The 24,787-nt window shown below is 39.0% G+C and overlaps 1 protein-coding gene across 4 annotated transcripts in view; it reads right to left on the bottom strand.

Moving 5' to 3' along the window:
• The window catches only part of NEDD4 (NEDD4 E3 ubiquitin protein ligase), a 59,681-nt gene extending 37,797 nt beyond the window's left edge, over window positions 1-21,884 (bottom strand). For 2 of the 4 annotated variants that reach the window (XM_075100307.1, XM_075100308.1), the window contains exons 1-5: window positions 21,754-21,884; window positions 10,113-10,186; window positions 8,436-8,514; window positions 7,276-7,314; window positions 6,777-6,830 (exon numbers count right to left, since the gene is read on the bottom strand). In XM_075100307.1, the coding sequence (XP_074956408.1) occupies window positions 6,777-6,830; window positions 7,276-7,314; window positions 8,436-8,514; window positions 10,113-10,186; window positions 21,754-21,798 (291 nt within the window). In that variant the 5' untranslated portion in view covers window positions 21,799-21,884. Of the gene's footprint in view, window positions 1-368; window positions 3,084-6,776; window positions 6,831-7,275; window positions 7,315-8,435; window positions 8,515-10,112; window positions 10,187-19,857; window positions 19,959-21,753 lie in introns of those variants that run through there. The other 2 variants (XM_075100309.1, XM_075100310.1) reach the window with 2 other exon arrangements.
• Window positions 21,885-24,787: the final 2,903 nt, after the last annotated feature.

Here is a 24,787-nt window from a genome sequence, read left to right as displayed (position 1 = left end):
TTCAGAAGTTATGTATTTAAAACTACAAAACTTCACCTGAAGTTAAAATAATACCCATGTCTAGATAACTAGACAAGAAAATCCCTTTGAGATCATGTAAACAGGAAATCATGGTTGATAATATCTTAAATGCAGGTATTTCACTGTAAGGACTATTCACCTATGCTACTGTATGTACCATATTCTAAACAAATCTAAAAATCAAATGTTACAGATCACAAAAATTCATTTCCTAATGGTGACAGTTTGACACCATTAGGAAATTCTGAAATAACTGCATTTAAGTCTTGACTGTAAATTATATTATTTTCCAATTAAATTTCAGCTGTAAAAAGCTGTTGAATTTTTCTGTAAGCCAGAACACTTACCTTATGGGGCCTCCACAAAGAAATGCTAGATATATCTCTTTTAGAGCTTCCATATTTTTTCTTAACACCAGTTGTTTTTCCTTCATTTCCAGGTTTGAACTGTACATGCAACTGAGACGTTCTTGCACTATGACACTTGTATTTAAGGCTGGATGAACAGCAAGAAACTTTTTGACGTGATCCTTCCAATGAAACACTTCTTTGCAACACATGGTGGGTTTTGCTCATCTGTGCATTCGGTCTTTCCAGTTCATTTATATTAATCTGATATTCTGAATCTATTTTTGAGGGTAAACACACAGATGTGCTACGTGCCAGTTTTAAATGAGGGTATTTTGCACTGGAGTTCAGATTTAACTTTGGACTGCAACAGCCATTAACCATTTCACTGCTCGATGCAAATGCTCTTTGAGTGAGACGAACAGAAATATATGACAAGCCATTGGATACTTCTTCACAAGTTGCCTGCTCAGAACTATCCAAAATCAGACTTTTGTTCTGTAATGATGTATTCAAGGAAAGCGGTCGAATATCTCTGACTTCACCAGAGGAGCAAACTGTTTTAGACAGTCGAAGTCCGTTGACTGCTGTTGAAAGGAATCCTTTGGAAATGGTTTGATCTTCTTTTTGTGCCAGCTCACTAGGAGAAATCATTAGTTTATGAGATGTTTGATAGGCGCATCTATGTGGTAGTTGACCTGAGCTTATTGGAGAAGCTGGAGGAGTACTGGAAGGACTCCTAGGGAAAATAACCAGTGATGAACAACGTCGCAGTGGAATTATAGTTTTCTTCCTCACTGACAAAGCATCTTGGTCAAAAGTAGTATTACTTTTACACAGAGTTTCCTGAGATGAGCTGTTCCTACAGGGATTACATTTGTTTGCAGTGCTTCTATATGAAGAATCACCATGTACAACACTACTACAGAAAGTACCATCACTTGTCGAAAGAGTGCCACTACCACTGTCACTGATGACACTGTTACTATATGAGCCGCCATCACTTGTGGTACTTGCACATGATCCATAGTCACTGCCAGCACTGCTGAACGACCCACTGTCACTGGCTGCAATGCTGCCAAGACTGCCATTGCACAGGGCAGTGTTGCTCAGAAGGCCATCATTAGATCGATGATCAACCACAATTCTAGCACCACAATTTCCTTCATTACCCATACCAATGAATGAAATATCTTCACCAGTAGCAACAGCATCACCAGACTGAAAACATCCACTATACTTTCTAGACTGTAGAGAAATGTGCAATGAGGTGCTCTTTTTTATTTGCAATGAAGAAATAGTTGCAGTTTCCTCTTGATTAATTATTTGTTGCATTACAGGTGCATAAGCAACTTGTCTAGGAGTCAGTTTCATTTGTGTAACATTAGGTGCAGAATTCTGTGATTTTTTGAAGTACATAAAATTGTCACTATCCAAAACATCTTCAGAGGTTTCTGATAATGGATCTGTGTTGCTTCTTTGGGTCGCAAAATGCAGTCTTAGCTGTCGTGCCATTTGTTCTTATTTCCATGCATGTTAGCAAATGAAAACCACAAAGATCCTTCAGCAGAAAGGCTACAAGCAGCTGCAGAGCCTAGAGCTAGTACATCACAACAGTAAAAGCCCATAAAAGTTGCAGTCTTTGTCCTGCTTTCTACAAGATACTAGTGTTAAAAAAAACCTGTACCTCTTGAAATAAGTCAGCCATTCGTTGAACTGCAGTTTCTGGACCGTCTTTGATTGCTTGCAGTCAGAAAGCGTTCATTTACAAAGCACTTACATTCCAACGACTTCAGCTGTGACACACTGACAAACACTACTGACCTTGATTCAATTATACCTACTGTAATTTGCATAAATTAATACAATAATAAACTTCCAGTACTTCCAAGTTTAAAACAGCAACTCCTGCTGCAGCTGCAGTAGCTGAGTCAATGTGTCCGTACTTTCCTCAGCAGCGTATGACTACTAATATTTTTACCCATAGGTTTAGAATTACAGGAAGTCTGTAGGAATGAAGTCCCATATAATTGAGTATCAAGACTAGGATTGAATTTCCAAATAGTAACCATGCTAGCAAACTGCTGAGGTCTAAATTATGTATAAACCAGTGAAATAAGCCTCCTCCCCTTAAAAAAAAAAAAAAAGCTCTTCTGCACTATTTAAATAAAACTTGAAAGAAATCTGGCATTATCTCGCAATCCACACGCTGTTAAGCAATCACACTTTCTACAGAGTTGCACATAGTAAACTCTCTCCTGCCAATTAATTCACAATCTTCAGTGATATGCAACCAAATTAGAACCACAAGTTATCCTGATTAGTAATTTGCCATTTACTTTCAGCTGACTGTGTTAACCTTTTACTTTATATTTTAACCTTTCCAAATTACAGCTGTTAAAAGCTAGAAAGAAACAAACTACTCTTACAAGCTGAACCACTTCATCTTGTTTACTGGAAGCCCACAATAAGCGGACGTTCATTGGAGTTCAATACTGCATGCACATATATGACCAGCTATGCAAACTTTAGACCACTGAGCTAAGCATAAACAAAGATAAATACGATTACCAAGCACAGTTACAGAAGAGTGCTATTCTGTATGATTAGACACAAACTGTCTCATACATTCATAACCAATTATTATTTTTATTTTTTAGATAAAAGGGTCAGCATGACAAGAAGTTAATTACCATCAACTCTTAGAAGCGTAATGGGATTGAGAATTGCTACAAAATGTTTCACTGGTTTATACTGTCTGAAAAGGTCCTTTGCTGGCACCTAGTGGGACTTTTGAAAAAAGACAAATCTTGAGTCTTGCTGTTAACTGAGGTGTTTTTTGTTTTTTTTTTTTTTTTTTTGGGGGGGGGGGGGGCGGGGGGGTGGTTTTATTTTGTTTTTTAAACAAACATTTGGCTATGAACATACTTTTGAATACAGAAACCATATATGATGCAGTACTAAACACTACCACACTAATATGAAATTACTTAGCACTGCTGAAAAAGTGCAAACAGCAGAGAACACTAGGCCATTTATACTTTTATAGGTCATACTACTAGAATTTTTTTCTGCTCCATATTTATTTAACCATTACTGTATTTTAAGCTAGAAGGCAGTAAAATTAACATTTATACCTCTTTCCCAAAAAAGAGCCAAGAATCAAATTCATAGTACCCTGTCTGCAAGGAAAAAATTTGTTTTCTAATTTTACTCCAGGGCTTACTTACCTGAATTCCATTACTAGAATGCAGCAATACATGAATACTAGCTTATTCATAAAAAGCCAACAAATACAATAGTTCATTTATTTCATTACGGTTTACCAACTGGACTGCTAACTTATGTTGGAGGGGGACTGACATGGGGGGGAGAAGAGGAAAAGGAAATACAATAAACGATATTTTTGGACACAGTTTTAAAAAGTTACATTTGAACTTCAGGCAATACATTTTAAAAAAAACCACACCAACAAAAACCCCACCCTAAGATATGTGAGTGAAGAGCACAAAAATGCGTTTCTTAAAGCTCCTTTCCCCCTCAACAACAAACTTATTGGTAGCACAGTTTGTAACATGTTGATGTGATACACAACAAATAGCAACTACTTTATAAGAGATGCTGCTTTTAGTGAAAGAAAGCAATGCTTTCTCCTCCAGCAAATTATCTGAAATGTTTTTTTCAATCTTATTAAAAAAACCTCTAAGCAAATAAGCTGACATATTTTCTTAACTCAGGCTTAAGATTTAAGTGAAATTTCTCAACATGCCAGTGTAAGTGTATAGGTATAGCCAACCAACTACAGCTTTCTTAGTCAACACAAAACGGCTTTTAAAATGCAAAATTCTGTCTTGCTGAATTAGACTTGACATAAAAATAAATAAAAATTAATGATTTTTAAGAAGTACCAATAGCTCCATTCAAATCTTAATATCCTTGACCTCTTCAGTATCAGTAACAGATTTTGGCACTTTGAAGTATACACAATTGTGACAAGTTATTGTAAGACAAGAAGAGATAGAAAAAGTCATCTAGTCCTTTCACTGGTCCATCTCATAAGTGATCTCATTGTCCTTCCTGACAGATTTTTCTAATGTGTTTTTAAAGACAACCGTAATTGAGGACTCAACAAACTGCTCAAGCCCTTTATTCTAATAATGGTTTGCAACAAGTCAGCAGAACAAACCAGGTTTAGTGTTCCCTTACCAAATCCAAGTCAGGTGATCTTTGAAAAGTTTTAAAGCTATTACAGAAAGATTTTAAAACTCCAGTTGCTGGTGATATAACAATGCAGCAGGACTTTGAACTTAAGCCTAATATTGAAGAAGGTAAATTCTGAGACTGGTTTTCAAGAAAGCAACATTTCTTAAAAACAAAAAGCAGAGATTCCAGGCTTCAGTTTATTCCCAAAAATTAGAAGAAATAAAAGCACTTGGGACAATTTTTTATAAAGAGGAAATTGTCCATTGGGAGGACAGTCTCACAAATGTAAGAGAATTTCAGTTTTATCAGCTTGCTCAGATCTAGAGTTCAAAGAGTCATCCAACAGGTAGAAGAAAGGCTGATTTACACTGAAGCTCCCTAAAAAAATGGAAGATGAATCACATTCCAATCACAGCTGCACATCCTAGTGAAAAAGTGCAAAGCACCTATGATTTCTGACATGTTTAGCATTAACAAGATCCCCCAGTTCTATTAATTCATCTTCACAACGGTCACAGGCAACAATCTGACTTACTAAAACAGCTCAAGACATCTGGGAGAGAAACTTAGTGTTTCTGAAAGCAAGCTAAAGAGAAACAGGGAGCCAGCCTTTTCCATTCACCGAGTAAGGAGATGGAAAAGATGAAAAATGCTGACGTTATTTTAGAACTACAGTGACTGATGAATGAGGTAATGATGTTTTGATCTCCAAATACACTTAGGAAAGAAAGCACCATTCCCAAGCTGATGCCAATAAAACGTTTTATTGGTTCCCCTCCCACAAACAAACAGGTCAAACAACTTATCTATTCTAGATTAGAGAAAGAATGCTAAGGAATTCTTTTGGTGGAACAGACAAAGAAAGCATTGGCCTTCTCCCAAAAAAATCAGGACTCTGACTGCCTCCTGGCTTCCAGGCGGTGGCAGCAATGTTCTAATGACTAATGGAAAAAGTACTTTCACTTCATGAAGAATACACTGTAGCCCATAACATCAAGTTGAGATGAACAGTTGAGCATCCTGAAAAATTATATTTAACCTGCCATGTAAGCCACAAATGCTGCTGATTCCCTTTTAAATTATTTTTCTCTTTTTTTTTTTTTTTTTGGGGGGGTGGGGGGGTGGGAGAGACAGCATTTTTTAAATACTTGGGACAGGTAATACCGCCAGTCAAGAAGTGAATGGTTTGGGACTGTGTGATGCCTATAACCAAGAAACAAGCCTCCTCTTTCTTAAATCTAATTATTCTAGATGGTTTGTTCTTACTGCGCTTACTTTACATACATTTTCACTCTTCCTGACTTTAGCAGAGCAGTACTTCCATAAAAGATGCAATGGATTACTCAATACATGCAGAAAGCATTAGGCGAAAACAGTAAGTTTTTCATAGCCAACACACTGTTCAAGCACAAAGAGATCCTTTATAACAGCTATCAGAATGAAACTGTGTGTGGAGTATAAAGTGAAAAGCACTCAATCCCTCCTATTAGTTTCAAACTATTGCAGAAGGAAAAGGTATTCCAGTGAGGAGGAATGTCTGTGAAGTAGCCCTAGGATGCCTCATGATTGTATTGCCACCAGCCTTACTCATTTACAGTAAAGCATACAGAGAGAAAGACAGGCAAGTAGGCATCTTCACACATAAAATAGGAACATGGTCAAAGGAGGAGTTTTTATTTGATTGAGAAAATAAATGCACAAACTATCCCTATCTTACTTATGACCTGCCATTCAAAAAGTGACACCTATCTACAAGATCACAATCCACTGTCCATTTGTTAAGATTTCCAAAGAAAACGTACACATGCTTTCTTTCATACTACTCCTGACACACTGAAGAAGCTTCTCACACTGTGTACAGAGATACCTACATTGTCAATACTACCTTGTGGGGGAAAAAAAATAAACATTTGATGCAGAGCTTTCAATATCACAGAAGAATTTGGCCATATCATTTGAAAAGCACTATAAAAGAACAATGCTTTTATGAGTTAAGCACATCAGAAGTTAACAATATAGCTGCTTCAGAGCATCACAAAGTATGGTAATGTCAGACAAGTAAACGAATCAGGTCTGCCTTAGCTTTAGGTTTCATTAAAGAAGTTATGATTGTTTGGTGTGGTTTTTTTATCCATGTTGAATCCAGATAAACTTACTTTCATTCAAGTCTTTAATACATTGCAGTATTACCACAAAAGGACCTACCAAACGGTTTTCATCAAATACTTCAAAAAGGAGTCTGTGTTTCTGAGGATTAACCTAGGAGAAAGAAATACATTAATAGTTAAAATATATGCTGAATTCCAGCATTTGCCTTCAGCAAAATCTCTAAGTTTATGCAGGAGGAAAGAAATACATAAGACCTAAATTAAACTGCAAATCTACACCTTGCTGCCATTTCACTATGCAACACATGCCTATCAGCACCAATGAGCCAACTGGTGCTATCCCAAACTGTTTTAAAATCCATGCTCTTGTTTTTAAACATTCATAGAATAAAGAAGATAACATCAAGACTGAAAATTTCACTCTGGTACAAATGAAAATTTTAACAAATGTATTTCTAAGGAAAGCAATTTGTGAGCCTTTTGAACATTAATTATAGATGTATTTCTGATTTTAAGCTGAATTAGTGAGAAAACATTTTTCCTGATGCATTAATATAATATCCAACATAGGTAATAAAGCTGTAGTAAACACTTACTCTAAATAAGAGTTCTTCATTCCACTTTGGGTTTAAGGACTATAAGTGGGGAATAAAAAAAAGAAAAGACAGCATTGATTATAGTGACAATTCTATGTGTGTGTCTTTATGTTTTATATCTGTGTTATCCCATGTAACAATCCACTTAAAGTACAAAAGCTTCAACCCTGCAGGTATAAGTCATAGAAGTCTTAATACAATGCAGAATAGAAACAATTTATGCAAGCATTCTCAAATTTTGTCTAATGCAATGAATGCAGAGAAAGGACCATTATACAATCCAAATCAGTTAATTTATGGTACGTCTTCAGCAATAATCACTGCCTTCTCCTCAGTCCACTATCCACATTGCTTACACACAAACACGCGTTAATCCTGAAATTATGAACACTTAGCAAATGCCAAATCTCTCAACGTTATCTAGACAGACCAGACACAGGTGGGCCAAACACAACATAACCTGCTCAACTAAACACATCTTTAAATTGTGGCTATTTTTAAAAATATTAGATACACTCTGAACTCTCATCATACCTAAACTAACAATTATCAACGTGAAGGGAAAATGCATGAGTGATCTCATAACATAAATCACAGCCACTATCTGAGAACAACAATTTGGAGAGTACGTTCCCTCTCATGTGTACTATTTCTCGTTTTCAGTTGGTCTAACATAAGTTACCATGACTAATACTGAATTTTTCCTGCAGGTATTCTAGGGAAACAAGTAGTATCATGATTCACGTGAACTGTGCAATTGATGTTGAAATACAACAAATTTTGTTTGTGTTTCAAATGTAGAAAGATCAAAGTTGTACAGCAAAAAAGAGTAAAAGGTTGTACAGCAAGAGAGATTCTTGTATTATTAAAGATCTCAGAAAATCAGAACAATCCAGTATTTCCATGAATGATGTAGTTTTGAGTCAGTACTCACCTTATATTCCCTAGTGTTTCTCTACTTTTCACTAAAATTATTTTGGTGGTTTCCCTTCAATAATGCCATGAACAGAGAAACAGAGCAGGTCATGGAACTTTCCTTTGCCATGTCTGCTCACTCAAGTGACATTAATTCTCATATTTCCTGTAGTATTAACTTTTCCTCTAGAGTCTGATCAAAAACCAAACAAAACCACCACACCCACAAAGATAAGACAGCTAACCTTTTTAACAGTTTTTGTCTGAACACTGGTAAGGACTCCATTCACTGGATCATACACTGTCATTTTCACGTATGGGTCACTGGGAGGGGGAAAGAAAAAGATAATCATGCTATATATCTTTTTTTTTTTTTTGCCAGCACTATTAACAGTTGAGTTTTAAAAGGCTTAACTTAATAGAAGCTATGAAACTAGGAGTTACAATTACTTTATGAACACCATACACATTTGTACTTAAAATAATTTCTGAAATAGTTTGAGATAAAATTAAGCTAAATATTGTTACTTATAACCATACTAGTTATGCCATTTTATATTCTGCATATCACTACAAGTTGATTCTCCTCTTCCACAGGTCTTATTTCATGAGATAGATTTAATAAATCCTCATGCATTTCATCAAGACATACATGAAAAAAATCAGTTGACTGAAAAGCTTTAAGTATTAAATCTCTTGTTTTTAACAATTTAAAACACCTGGAATTTGAGGTACTTCCTTGAACATGCAATATTTTTACTAAATGTTTTATCAGTTTCACAGAGTTTGAGTTTAACCCAAATTTTTATGTTAATGAAGGTGTCCTAATAAGGTTGCTTAAAATGGCCTACTGCCTCAGATTTTTTTTCCTCCTTCCTGTAGTAAATAAACAATAAATTATACAAATATCTACTTTTCATGACCAGAGTCAATGCATTCAATTGCTCAAACAGACTAGTAACAACAGGTGACCAAGACTATCTGCCACACAGCAAAAGAACATACAGTTTTCACATATTTATGTTATGTTGAGAAAAGCTGCCCTGTTTTGTTTAAAGTGAGAAGAAAATTGAAGATAGACTGTCTGGCTTTAGGGAAAATATGAATATCACAGGAGAATTTTTTCTAATGCTGAACTGATGTCACACGCAACAATTTTGCTAGTGCTAAAATAACAGCATTCCTGCATATATGCCAAAGCAGCAGACAGCAGAACTAGTACTAAACCCATCAGTACTTTTCTAAACCCTCTGTACATGAGCCAAAAGAAAATGTAGCTTTAGTACAAGCTGCATGCTGCCACTTGCCAATTGTACAAGATCCTACAAAGCATTTCAATTACTAAGTCTAATATTTCCTGTGGTAAAGGTTAAGCCACTTTTATTGTTTCTTCCCTTATACAGACTGTTAACTTTTAAATCTGTACATACCCAGAGCCTGCAGCCACTGGCATGGGTTTACCACAACTATAGACTTGGTGGATGTTGTTCCTCTGCATATAATTTGAGTTGAAATAGTCTTGTTGCTACGAGTGTTTAGTGTTGTGTTCATTCCAAGTCTTTAAAGCACAGATGAGACAAGTTTTTATTATAACTGAACTCTTGTTTTAGCTGCAGTCTACACAAAGTAAAATATATACCTGTATCTATCCCTCCACAGCAGAACTATTTTACCATGCACAGAATTAAACCTTCCCACACATTTTTCTGTCAATGCATAAGATCTGCCCAAGTGACTCTTGGGCAAGAAAACAGATATCTTCATGTTTACATAGTCTCTGGTCATTTTATAAGGTTACCAGCTAAAACAGTTCTGAGTTTTTTTTGAAAGAGGCACAGCAGGATTTACTAAGATCTAAACAGCTGTGTAAAGAAAATGAAGAAGCAGCTGTCCCTTAATACATTAACAATATGTATTCTTACCTGGCTCCTAAGATATCCTTCTTGGCCAGGCCAATTCCAGCTATAACCTTCACCCTGACGATTTGCGTGTTCTCCTAAAACGCAAGATAACATATTCAAGATGCATTCAGATTTATTTCTGAGATCTATTTTTGATTTATAAAGCTAAAGCAATTATTGGCATAATTTTGAATTTACACTGAAAACTATAGACTAAGTAATTCAGTTAGTTTGTCTGATAGAAACAGCTCTAAGTTTCAGTAGCACATTTATTCTACCTTTACCCTTTTTAAGTCATTGTATCCACACATGATGGTAGACAGAATCCAAAAAATTGGGTAAGTAAATATTGCAGGGTTTGGTTTTGGTTTGGTTTTTTTTTTTAATTAATTTTATTGTATTGCTCAGTGTTTTAAAGGAGGGGGGGGGTTATTTGAGTAAGGTTGCTTAATCCCACAGGACAGGATTGTTAACCTAGCGTACAACTGTTCCTGCCAGCCTTCCTTCCCAAATTCTGAACTGTTCTGGCAGCAGCAGTCACCATTTTCCCCAGCAAGCCTTGCAATACACTTGTATCAGACTGGATGCAGTATGCACATCATGTGTGTGCTATGCAGTAAGATCTTCTCCTAGGGCAATTTTAAGAGCAAGCTGCTATTGCCACAATTCATACAGCCCAGTGACTTCTACTGCTCCCAGCTGCCCACAGGAAGGAAAGCACCTGGGAGAAGTTTCAACAAGCAGTTCCCATGTTTCTCAGCAGGCAATTCTTAGCTATCCTTACCAGAGAGTAGGCAAGGAAGGACCTTTGTGGGAACATGCTACGAACAGTGTAACAAGTTTTGGTGCACATGGGCATGATCTGTCGGGATGCAAGGAAAGGGTTGCCATCTACATCTCACTAGCCGTTCAAGCGAGTTGCATTGAACACTCAAATGTGTATGGACCAAGGAAGTTTTTACATAATGGTATCTTGGCATTCATCATAGGGTGGGAAATTGAGTCTGACCATAAATGTATTTCCTGAGGGGAATGGAAAGGGTATTAAATTTATCAGAACAGATTAATAAAGCAGTAAAAGAACCCTGAAAAAAAGGCAAGAACAAAGAATCGTTTTTATTTTACAGCACAGAGAGGCCATGCTCAAAAAATTGGAATTTCTGAAATGTATCAGTGGGGTATGAGATTTTTAAAAACCAAAAAACTATTACAGTTACACATTATTCAAATTACAGCTTGACAGGAGTGACATAAGTGATTGCACTCTTCCTGTTAAGTAATATAGCTGTGCAGTCTTACATGGCTCATCTGATAAGCTACTGAATTCAAGAGGGGGGGAAAAAAAATCCCAACAGCTGTGACCATGTCAGAGGAAGAAGACAAATGAGCCCTGTTTCTTTGGAAAGCAAAAAGCTTTGCAGACGAAGGACTGTTTGTAGGCAATGGCTAGTAAGAGATGCTTGTGAGGAATGCTGATCCAATCTTGGTGGTTAAGGAGTTAAACAGATACTAAGAGCAATAGGTGAAGCAGCAGATGTTGTCCCTGGGGCCTTCTTGAATTACACATATGTTTAAAAGTGCTTTCAAAAGGAGACACACAGGAAGCACTCAAAGTTTGCTTTATCATTGGTCTCCTATATAACCACTGGGCCAGGCTCCTGCATGAAAACCAATTGGAGTGGTTTGTAACAGCTAATGGAGAGAACTGCATGGTAATCCTGAGGCAGGCTTTAAGGCACATACCATTACCAATATGTTTTATGATGGCAATAGAACTGACCAGATTTAAGAAAAAAATAACAATACGTTGGCATCAATTTAAGAATAGCCATTTGTTAATATGTTTATATATCACAAATATCCTAAAATATCCACCTTTGTCTTATATTCCAAAACAGCGCCCAATTTATCTTCCATCACTTAGCTGCAGTGACATTCAACATCAGCATGTTTCGGAGACTACTCAAGCTGAAGAGTACTACGTGTGCATTTCCACTCTCACTGAGTACTTCCTGCACTTCACTCAGTGCACCACTACCCTCTCCCAACAAGAGGAGGGTCTGCAGTCACAGCCCACGGGACCCAACTGACAGAACCCAGCTCAAGAAACAATCTCACCATCCCCTTCTCAGAAAAAGGCCAAGAGCAGACATTGGTATAGGGTATACTGCCCTAAAAGACAAATACCTTCTCTTGCATCTGCATTTAGTTGCTTAGACCACAAGCTTCTCTCAATTATTCAAGCATGAGAAAAGTAAAGACAATTAGATACTTTTGGGCATGGGCATCTCAGAGTCAGGCGTAACAGGGCATCCCCATAGTCCACACAGAGGAGATCCCAGAAATAGGATCCACACTCCTCAGAGTTTAAAGTTGGCTTAATTACGCAGTTTGTTTACTTGTATCATAATACAGATCTGAATTTATCTGAATGCCGTTTTACAAAAAAGACAAGTTGCTTTGTATGTGACCTCAGGAAACTATAAGCTGCAAACCTGAGGCTGGCATGCTGAATGTTGATTTAAACATGCCTTGCTGAAAGAGTATTATTTGTTTGGGGTTGGTGTTAAACAGGGACAACTACAGTTAGCCCAGCAGAACAACCAAGCAAGCTGACATCTGCTTATGAACTACCATTTAGAAATATCCTTCTAGATTAACAAAAACAGTTTAAAAAATAATTCTGAACAACAGTCTTCCCCACAGAGCTCCTTTTTCACTTTCATTTTTTCCACTAACCCCTTTCACTCCCCAAAAACCCACCACAACCCACCACACCCCTTTCTGTGTATTTTTTAAGCTGATAGGTGATACTGAAGGGTCCAATTCTTCCTTTTCCACGCTATAAAGACTAGAAACTTGAGGAAAAAAAACTATGCTAATGTGCAAGGGCAACACTTAATCCTAAGAAATTAGGTTCCCCATTCTCTGGTCACACTAGTGCACAAGGCAGATCAGGAGAAATTCAGAGAGCTCGATCCAAATGCAATCAGAATTGCCTTACACTGGAAGGACCCATCACGCCACAACCCCGCACATCCAAAAATTCTTGGTCTGATTAAGTCAGACAAAACATCCTTTACAGAGCTGAATCGGCAAGTTCGTTATCTTATTATGAACTTCCAGCTTTTATCATTATTCTATTGTTAATCATATTAGTATATTCTAAAGTAGATGTTCAAGATCAACTGGTCAAAACAGCTGGGTCTGCAAACATGAGATGTTTTCACAATTTCCAACACTGAATCTATTTACTAACAGATAATATTTAACAAGATGATGAAATAGAAGGTTTCTGAGCTGATACATAGACAATAACACAAAGCTTTAAAGGCAATGCCTGCCAGCCTGTGATACTTTGAACTGATCATAACACAGAAATCCTTTTTATGTATGCCAATTAAATTAGATTTTAAATGTGTTCTCTACAAAGCAAAGCAAGAGCCAAACTAATAAAGTGGAACTTCCAGAACTGTATAGTGTTTCATTTCCACAAAGTCACTCCAAATCTGCCTAGATTCAATAAATATATATTAAGATGAGAAGTTCTTGAAGTGTTCATTTTGGGCAAGAAAACTGAATTTGCAAAGAAATGTCAAGCTTTTAAGGAGTTTAAAACTTGTTCATGATTTCATAACTTGCCTGGGTTACAGCTGTTTATAGTCAATGACTATAAAGGACAGGTATTAACCTTGTCTATTCTCGCCCCCATCCTTCCCAAATTCACGTGGTAGGAAAATAATGCTAGTGACAAACAGAAGAGTGACTCCTACTTCATCAGTAGAAGTCCAAGACAGAGCAGGAGACAGAAGAAAAGGCACATACAGAAAGAAAGGGTAAGAAAGAAGGCATAAATCAAGAAATGGTGATGACTATAGTACAAAACAGAGAATGATGATAAAGTGTGATCCTTGTCTGAGTCCCCAAAGGCATACTCCAATCTGTGAGCATGCGCACGTTTGTGTGTTCATATGCGTGCATGTGCATGCAGCCAGAGTGCGCTGTCAGTTCTACGGGCTGTAAATGCTAAAATATTTCCTGCACAAACTATGTGCTAAGTTTTGCAACAAGATTACAACAGAAAGTTGTAACTTGTCACCTTACAAGTTTTAGCTGCTGCCTGTTCCTGACTCGGGGTAGGGGGAGGAGAAGCTCAAAATTTTTCATTTTGTGCACTGAAATACGGTAATGTTACAGCAGCAAGAGGCATTTATCTTTGCCAGTCATTAACATCTGCAACATCCAGTAATTCAGCTACAAACATATTATACTAACTGTTCTCCTTCATTTGAAGTGATCAGACAAAATATAATACGCTATTATCTAATTCAGTGGCTGTAAGGGTTCTCTCTGATGTTAACATAAACACTTCAAGTCCAGACAATTTCAGAGGAGTCTTCAGCAAGTTGCAATCTGTTTCTCAAGTTGAACAATGACTCCTGACACAACCCAAACCTCCAGCAGATGACTGACTGGAGTCAGACTCAGATACCTACAGAAAAAGCAGTTTGACATGCATAAGACAAAATTCAAATAAACTGAAGTAATTGTATAGCAATGGAAGAGAAAGGTTTTTAATTAGAAGTAGAGTTCTTCAGAGTACCTATTTGGTTAGTATTTAAAAATTAATTTTTTAGTTTTTTTAATTAGGCTTTCCTATTTTTATCTTTGGTTCAAGTTTTGGTTTTCCTTTTTCAAGATATTTCTTTTACAGAAAAGAGTCACAGGATATAAGGAAACACCAAAAATAGGATGGTTGTCCGATAGTATCTGCTGGACTACTAGACAGCTTTTTTTGAGGAAACCAATAGATATATGTCTGAGTAGGCTAACAGAGAGCACACTTTGTAGTAAACAATTGCTCTTGGCAGCAACATCCTGTTATTCTTTTGTTCTAGCTAGATAGTGGCAGTTGATTCTTGACCTAAATCAAGCCAAAAAAAGAGCATCAAATGATATTACAATGATAAAACAGTCAGCAGCATCAGCTTTTAAGATTCTAGTCATATCAGGAATTATATAGTAAGGCTTTAAGTTTCATACCATGTTTGCATACAGTGCACAGATAAAAAGAGAACATTAAATTCAACTTTGGGTGTATGCAGATAAGGCAAGCTGAAATAAACATACCAGTAGTTTGGAAGTTCAAAACAGAAACCAGTGAATAGCCTGGCCCAGCGAAAGAGCATAAAAAGGAAGGGATTGTCAACAGGCTGAGAAGTGTTCTACATCCCATGTAGAGGGATCCCTCCCATCCCAAGTAATGAGGTCCAGAAGGTCAATAGAGGAGAAGAAAAAAAGAAAAGATTATCAGCTATTATAGTGTACATCTACACAGACTGCTGATCTCATTAAGGAACAGCTATGAACAGCAAGAAAAGTCAGGACACTTGCATGAGTAGAAGTGCACTAAAGCCAAGACCCTGTTAAAGATTAAGTACTAGCTTAAGAGAGACATACCACGAATGTATAGTCTCTTCTATAGCGTGCTTCTCAAATCTCTGAGACATCTCACTCAAGGTACTCTGCCTTACCCTACTAGAGGCTTGTATTTAATCAGTGATTTGTGCTTGAAAGACCAACATCATCCCATAGAAGGCTCTGAAGCCTAGGAGCAGCTCTGTAACAATGCTGAAAGCTGCTTACGGCTAAAGTGACTACATATTTCAGTTGAACAGCTTCTTACGTATGCCAATTCTAGTAGCTGAAACTGCTGTGTTTCTCTAAGTTAAAGAACCCATATTTTAGCAAGCTTCCTAGCCTGTATTTCCCATCCAAGAGCACTTTACTGAATTCAAATTGCAAAAAAAATTGGGTTTTGTTTTGAGTTTTACCTTGAGGTCATTAGTGACCATAAAGTTACATTTGAGTGTTTCACAACAAAACCAAATTCCTTAATGGCATTTACTGGACCGGTAAGTAGTCTTTTCATCTCAAACTTTTCAGAGTATGAATAATTAAGGATTTGGCTCTTCCATTACCTACACTGAGGTTAGCACAGAATGTTTTCCCTTAAGTGGTCCAAAAGATACTGACATTCTTCACCTGTCTAACCTTAAAAACAACATTTAAGAACAGAATTTCTTCACACATTATGGAGAAAGAGGTACTATGAACTATCATAAAATTCTTTACTTCTTAAACAAAAAACCTCCAACACATTATTATAAATCAGGCTAGCTAGGAGCACTTATATATGCTATATTCAGCTTGAGCAATCCCACCAGGAGATAGGTAAGAAGTTGGCAACATGACAAATAGGCCCAGTGAAGTTATTGTTAAAACCTACCATCTCATTTGAAACAAAGCATTTCCCACAGAATGGTGAGCCTTAACCGAAGGAAAGTAGTTCCTGCAGTATCCAGACCTTACAAGTGAGGCAGACATATATGCTAGGTGCTTTCTAAATTATAATAAGTTTTGTTAGCATCACCGGTTCATTTCACCTGGAGGTAGAAAGTGGGAAGGAGACTTCACCATCTTGACTATACCTTCACAACCCAGAGAGCACTCCCCTCCCCCTCCATGGCGACCAGAGCTGAACCATTTTTCTTTGAAGAAATTATCTCAAAGCAAGTGTTAGATTCAGGAAGATTGCTATTATAGAACTACATTAATCAATCTTGTAAACACAATGAAAGTCATTAACTTCTACCTGCTGCTTACAGTCCAGTTTTACTAACTCACTAAAAGAACTTTAACATTACTTGTACTATAGGAGCATTTTGTGTTCATAAATAAGGAAGTCTCATCCTTCAACAAATGCTGGACGTTGCTACAGATTGTATTTACACCTCCGCTTGACTGCAAATTAAGGAAAAGATTCAAGATAAGGGTCTACTAATGGAGTTATCCATTTGTCAACAGAATTTTACTACAAAAACCCCAAACAAACCACCACAAAACCAACCTACAAACAAACAAAAAAACCCAAACCAGCCACTTTTCAACATGTGCAACCCAACACCCCTAATAGTCAGTGTTTGTTAGTTCAGTGTGAAAGGCTTTAAAAAGCAAAACAAACGCAGGTAGGTAAGACAGCTTCTGGAAACCATCAGAGCTACACAAAATACATTGCTGTTCAAAAAACCCAAACAAAAACTCACTAACAAACCCAAAGCAAAACAAAAAAAACCTCCCAAACTAGCAAGCATCACCATTTCTACAAGTGTGTACACTATTCCAGATACACTGGATTCCAGATCATGCCTTGCGATGGGAAAGTCCTTCACAGTCTAGAATAAATTCAGAGCATTTCTGAAGCACAGAGGCATACATTCCTACTTTTTTCAATTTGAGTGCCCCATATAAGAACAGTCAGATAGAGCAGACATCCAGTACAGAGGTACAAGGGAAGCCATAGAGTTTGAACAGGAACAGCAGCACTGGGCTGCCTTAAGCTCAGGCACAAACAAGCCAAGGAAAATCACTGTTTTTGGCAAAAGCAATCCAGAAGACGACCTGTACATGTCAATTTCTGAAGTAACGTCCGAAAGATTTCTGGTAATCGGTATCATCTTCAAAATACAGCAATAGGAAAAGGGCTGTGAGGTAAGATGTGCAGAAGTAGAGGAGACAAACCATATAACCAAGACATCCCATTCACCAGCAGCAAGCTAAATAACCATAAGCAACCTACTCCAGCAGCAACCTACTCCAGTAGTATATCCTAAAAGAACGTAAAAATATATCTAAAGCTTTCCAGAATGAAATACCATACACTTATGAGAAATCTTATGTGATCTACAGAGAACAAGAACAGTTCTACATAGGACAGCTCTCAAGTGACTTCCAAAATGGCAAATGCATACAAGTGGCAAGTGCGGTTTTTGCCTATGGCAAGTGTGTTTTTTTGCCTATGAGAAGTTCCCATTACTAGCTTGATCCCTGAAACAGATCAAACGTAACAGACACAACAGATCAAAAGAGACAGCTAACTTATATTAAGTTAGGCAACATAAGAAGAGCTAAGCAAAATAAGAAAGCCTTTAATTCAGGCTGGGAGTGCAAGAACTCTGACATATAGGTATTTTAATAGACATAAATACACTGTCATTCTGGCCAGTTCTTCATTTTTAACCCAGCAATCCACTAAAAACATAAATCCTTCTGTAACCAAAAACATAACAGAGCATTAGCCAAGATATCAACGATTCTTCCTTCAGTCTTTGAAAAATCATTCCACAATTACTGATAGAAAATGCTGTATTAAGTATTGCAGTCAAATATCACAAAACCACAGTAACTGGAAATGAATAATACCTCAGTGTCAGAAAATGTTTGATCGAAGTGTTTAATCTACAGAAATCCAAGCCTTCGCAACCTGAAAGTTTTGTATTAGGAAGTCCTTCAGCCAAAAACCCTGTAGCTAAGGATACCCCACCTCAACAAGCACATTTAAGAGCACTAGCAAAGTTAGCACTGGTATGACAAAGAAAAGCAGCAGTTTTCAGTCCACTCCTGCAGATCTGAACCAACACTGCAACTATATTCAAAGGTAGACATATCCCAAGTATGCAACAACAGGCACATTTACCCACTTCACAGGTCAAGACTAAGTCTGCAGCAGTTAATGCTCCCAACTGATTTTTTCAAGCAGCCTGAGGCAAAGAGCACTGTGAGAGAAAGTCCGACCTGGAGGTGGGAAGTATACTTCACAGCATTTCTTTCCTCTTTAGAAAAAGTTAACGGGAGGATGAAAAGTAATTTTTAAAAATATTATTACAGCTCTTTATTTTTCTACATTGAGATCAGCTGTAGCAAGGTGTATAATCTGTTCATTTGCCTTTTTTCTATATATTATCCTGCAATTTAAAACAATTCACAATAAAATAAGAATACAGAAATGTGATCAGCATTCAGTTTTAGTCTAATATTGTCCCTGTATTCATTTTAGCCAGTTATTGTATATTCATCCCATTAGAACTTCTGATCATAGCATCATAAACTATGTCTTTCTAAGAGACGGATACCTCACTAAGTAAACAAAATCGGTATTGCTCGCAAACTACTAATTTGTATTTTCTCCTGTCTTCATTTTTCAGCACGTGATCCCAGACCTAACTTTCTACACACTACTAAGATCCTGCTCTGAAAACAGAATTATTAGTTTTCCCCATTGACTTTTCTAGTGCTCATTACTTCAATACCCAGCTAAATCATAAGATGTCCTATGGGTGACAGAAAGATACTACATCCATTTTACAGAAGAAAAACTGAACTAGAGAAAATAAGGACAACTGCATCTGCTAAATTCAGGCACTGAAATTCAGATAACTACATACAGCATATGCAATATCCCACTGTATTCACAATAACGTCAGCTACAGCTTCCTAATAATTTTGTTTGTGTCAGCAACATCATATTAGCAATCCTTTATTAAGTTCAAGTGACTAATACACCATTAACCAAGAAATCTGGAAGAAATGCATAATTGGGAGGGAGGGGAATCCACACTCTAATACTGCATTCAACTGCCTCCACAATTAGACCAACTTCTCACCTTCCTTCATTATTTTATTTACCATTTATTTACAATTATTATATTTAACATTTGGTTGTAGGCAGTAGCTGCAAGAAGTAAAGATGTTTTGCAGGTAACACTACTTTTTTACCAGACAATTTTGAATCATACCCCAAGCAGATCCATCTTGCACAATGGGTCACAGAGCAGCCCTGGGTAAGCAGCAGTGTGCTGACATAAACTATGAAAAGCCTGCAAAATGAGGGCGGGGGAGGTTTTTACAAAAAACTCTTTGATGCTACCTTGTATATGATTTGGGGTTCTGACATGGTATTTTTGTTGTGATTCTGTGCATGCAATCTTCCAGATTTAAACTCTGAAAAGACAAAAAAAGGCAACCTAGAAAGGCAGAAGCGTAGTTTCCTTTCTAGTACAAAAGCAGCTGGCAGCAGTTTTCCTATCACCCTAAGATCATTTGTTTTGTCATTTCTGCATGCAGAATCGCACACAAAAGCTATGAAGAAAACTGAGCAAGTTCTTTACTCATTAATCAATATGCACCAATTACATTACAAAGTCTCTGATCACAAACAAACTGCATTTTTTGACATTTATAACTTGAAAAAGTTTGGCTAAATTTTTGACTTACGGAAAAAGTTGTATTTGATAGATTTGTTACATACTCGAACCTTCTCCCCCTTCCCCCAGCTGTTCCAAAGGAATGTATTCATGTTCAAAAGGAAGGAGGTAATATCAGAATTGTTCCATTTTGAGCAGATTACAAAATATTTTTCCCATAGCAAGGGAGGCTAAGAAACAACTGAACTGACCAAAGTTGAATAAAGTTAAAATAGAGAGCCTGAGGCATGGAATGTTTTAGTCCAACTAGATAGCGTCAAAAAGTTACTAGCAACTGAAAATAGAATCTTACAATGGGAAGTGCTATGCAGCCCTTGCAGCACGCTGTGCTCATTTTCTGTTACAACTCCTATGCAATTCAAATATTAAGATGAAGAAAAAAATAATAATTTCAGAGATTTAGAGTTATTTCTCCAGAAGTAAAGCAGAACTTCAGAAAGAGAGCCATGCTAACAGACTAGGAATATAATAAAGTGAATTCCTGCTAATACACAACGAGCATGCATTCACACAGAGATCATCCCTGGTGGACACAAAAAGAGCTGGTCAAAGGCAGTCTTGGTAAAATATCCTGTTGGCTCAAAGACAACATCACTGACATTTCATACAGGTCACCAAACAGCTTTCAGATGGATACAGCATTAGTCTTCCTGTACCTGTAAGTAAAAAAGAAATCACCCTCTTTCTTCTTGATAAAGTTAACTATTCCTTTAATATTCTGCCCTATGCACAAGCCACAGTTAAAACGCAAAAGCCCACGCCACCTGCCTACCACTTAAGCACAATAACAGGTACATCAGTACATCCACCTTCCAAAGATCCACGCGCTCAGGAACTACGATCTCATAAGAGAAGTCGCTGTAGGAGTCACTTTCAGATACCCACGAGTTTATTACAAAAACACTGAAACGCACACAAGATTTCATATTCTCGCTAACGGCAAAGCAGAGAAAAGCGCCATCGCTCAGGCCCCAAACTATTTTTCGTACAATTTTAATCCACGCACCGCTTCAGTGGTTCAAACGCTCTCTGTGACAAAGCCTGAAACAAAGACTTTACTCTTCAGTTCTGAGGGAGGGAGCGGGGGGAGAAGAAATCCCGCTTCACCCATCTAGCTCCGTCACAAGGAAGTCGCCCAACGAACGCGAATTTCTCCGTCTACAGGGGGAGGCTCACACAGCTTTCAAAAAGCAGCCTGGAGACAGGAATGCCGGTGCTAGGCGACAGGGCAGCCGCCAGATTGCCGCGCTCGGACGGAGTCGGTGGGGGGCCCGGCAGCCTCTACACAGGGAAGCTGGGAGGGGGGCGTCGGGCCGGCGTTGCCCCACCCCCGGGCAGGCCCGCCGGGGCCCCCGCCCCACCTCAGCCCGCTCCCCCACCCCCGCCGCCACGCCAGACCGCAGCGAGCCCGCAGGAAACCCCCGCCCTGAGGAGAGACCCACCCGCCCGGCCCCGCGAGGAAGCCGCCGCCCGCCCTCCGCGGAGAAAGGAAGCGGGAAGCGCGGCGGGGGGGGGGGGGGGGGGGAGAGCGGTGGGGAGCGGGTGGTCACAGGCCTCACCTCCTCACCCGGCAGCCCCAACACCTCAACAGGAGACGCCGCCATGGCCGAACGGCAGGCGCTCGCCGCAACCCCGCCGTCGTGTTTGCCCGCGGCCCCGCCCGCGTGTCTCCCGCCTCTCTCCGCCCCCCCGCCTCGTCTGACTGGCGCAGAAGCCCGCGCCACCGCCCACCCGGGAGGCAGCAGCGCCTCCCGATTGGCTCTCGCTCCGCGCCCCGCCCGGAGACACGCGCCGCGCGGGCAGCCCGAGGGGGCGCGCGGCCCAGGCGGCCGGGTGGGCCCGTCCTTCTCTGCGCCACCAGCCCGCAGGGTGCACGGGCGTGCTGCCCGCCCCGGGGGGACACGGGGGCAGGGCCCTGCCTCGCCTGCCCCACTCCATGGGCACCCCTTAGCTAGGTCATCAGATTATTAAAAAACATTTTTCTAGAAGTTTTACATCTGGTTTACATCGTCGGGGTCTTTCACATGTCCTTGAGGGCTAGGTGCAAGCTGTGGGTGCTCTTGCCTACGAGCAACCAGGGAACCTTCTGGAATTGCAAAAATGTGGGAAAACTGAGAGGTTAGAATTATCATTGTCAATGCACAGAAAGGATCTGGCCCACCACGACAAGGTGGTGGTACCTTCCTGCATTCTGGGAAAAGGAAGGAAGTCCCTGCTGTTGAAGGAGCTGACCTGACATAACACCAAAGCAGCGAGAATGCTGGATGAGACAAAAAGATAAACTGTAAAAGCCTTGTCTGAAATCAAAACAACAACAGTGTAAAGACCTTCCATTTTCTCAAAAGAAAAATCTGCATGTGCACACACACACCGCCAACAAGTGGTATAGCAACATGTTAGTAAGGGAGCATGACAATATTTTGGCTGAGCAGTTGAGGTCATTCCCAAATTGCCATTCAGTGGTGCTTCTCAGCCATCACTCACACTCCTGTTGGAAGGACCTTGTTCCATGATGATTTTGTAAATGGCTTGAATTTATGCTGCCTGCAACAGCTGCCCATGAATCACTTGGAAATCCCTCCCTGTCCCCCGGCCTTCCCAGCCAGCAGAGCTGTGCTTAAAAAACTAAATAAAGTAGGGTGGTTTAGTCTGAGCTGTATAGCCATAAGCATTTCTACAAGCCTGAGCCAAACTCCTCCAGGCACTGCACAGCCTGCGAGTGCAGAGAATGTACCTTCGTATTTCAATGAACATGTGGAAAATCATGTGTGTTGCCAACAAAGAACAAATATAGCAGCACCTGTACCAGCAGGGAACCAGTGTCTTTCAACATCTTTCAGCTCATCCAGCCTGGCCCCTCACAACCTGGGTGACCTATTTCTCTCATCACCTGATGAGAAACTCTACCCTTTCCAAAACACAGGCCCAGGCTCAGCTCTTTGGACTGTGCCCCAAGCAGATCACAAAACACCCAGATAACTATCACCTCCACAGAAGGGCTCAGGCACACCTGTGCCTGTTATCACACACACCTGTGCTGTCCGCCAAGGGCTAGCGGGAGGCTCCAAGGAAAGGCAATCTCAACAGCAGCATCAGTTTGTCCATGTTCCAAAATCAGCACAGGATATTACCTATGAAAAATCGGGCGTGTCTGGGAAACAGACAAAATGCCATTCAGTCTTCATAGTCATGATCGTCTATGAATACGAACAGGTAGATTTACATGGGGAAACAATGCCTTTTATAAGACCAACTGAAAAAGTTTGGAAAAAAAGACACAGATAACCTTTTGGGTAATTCAAAAGAAACAGTCCCCTCTGTTTCTGGATCAAGCCTCTGGGCACCCAGCATTTCTCTCCGATTGCCTTCACTCAGCCTTGCCTACAGCACTCTCCCAGCAGGAGTTTAGAGGCTTGTCCAAATTTAAGTAGGAGCTTCCTGAGTGACAACCAAGCAAGGAAAACCTGCCTAAGATACAGCAGGCACTATTTCCAGGTCCGGGAACCACTTGTGTCTGTGAAAAGCATAACACTGATTATTAAATTGTTGTTACAGCTTGCTTAAAAAGCACGTGTGTTTGTGGCTGTCAAGCATGAATACCTGGGTTTGCAGTGCTGCCTCTTACACTCTGATAGGGTGTATGAACCCTGTCAGACAGAAAACATCAGACCCCCAAAAGCTTATGTTTTTTGGTTGGTTTTTTTTTTCAAAACTGTATTGGTTAGTCTAATAAAAGATACTGGTTTATTTCTCCCTATAAATCTCCTACTACAACATTATTGTCACTTGCCTGAACTCATCTGGTTTTCTGCAGTCTGAATCTTAGCTTCTCTGTACCCTAGAAGGCTATGAGAAGAAGCACTCTCAAGCATCCTGAAGTCCTGTTCAGCAAAGGTTTAGTTTGTGAATATTTTATTAGCACGTTAGTTATTGGGCTTTTTTGTAAGACATAAAAACTTGAACATTAAATTCTGACTAATGTGTCATTTCAATAACATTGAAATTCTAAATTATACCCATTTGAATTTTACAACGGGCTTTAGCATACTCTGTTCTATTACATTTTTTAAGTAGCAGAGTATAATGTGGCCACAGGTAAGACCTCACTGATTCATTTTTTTGTGTGGAAAGACTGCTGACTGTCCAGAACAGGAGTTACAACACAGTCAAATCCCAAATCCATGCATAGATGACCTGCTACCAACAAGGCTTGTGTTTCTGGGTTTGTAACCCAGAGGCATCCATTAACTAAGATAAGGTCTATGTGCATGTTCAGTGGGATCAATAGTTATCTTCAATATTCCAGCAAGACATCTAGCAGTTCACTCAAAACAGAAGAATTTTCATTTATTCTTTTACTTAAAAACAGGGGAAAATAAACCACATTGTTTGTTGACATACAGTCGGTTCTTACGTAAGATACGTATCATCTCCAGCATTTAATATTTTATGGTCTTACACAATTACAGGCTAGTAGTGGAAGACAGCTTTTCCTCTTTCTGCAAATAAGTGCTTTTCAGTTGAGAGAATAACCTGCATTTGGATCATCTGAGTGCAATGGAACCCTTTAGGTGTATATCAAGCCTATTAAAA

This window comes from Phalacrocorax aristotelis, chromosome 7, assembly GCF_949628215.1.
Source record: "Phalacrocorax aristotelis chromosome 7, bGulAri2.1, whole genome shotgun sequence".
NCBI lineage: Eukaryota > Metazoa > Chordata > Aves > Suliformes > Phalacrocoracidae > Phalacrocorax > Phalacrocorax aristotelis.
The sequence above is the reverse complement of the archived record's forward strand: the minus strand, read 5'-3'. Positions and strand labels throughout refer to the sequence as shown.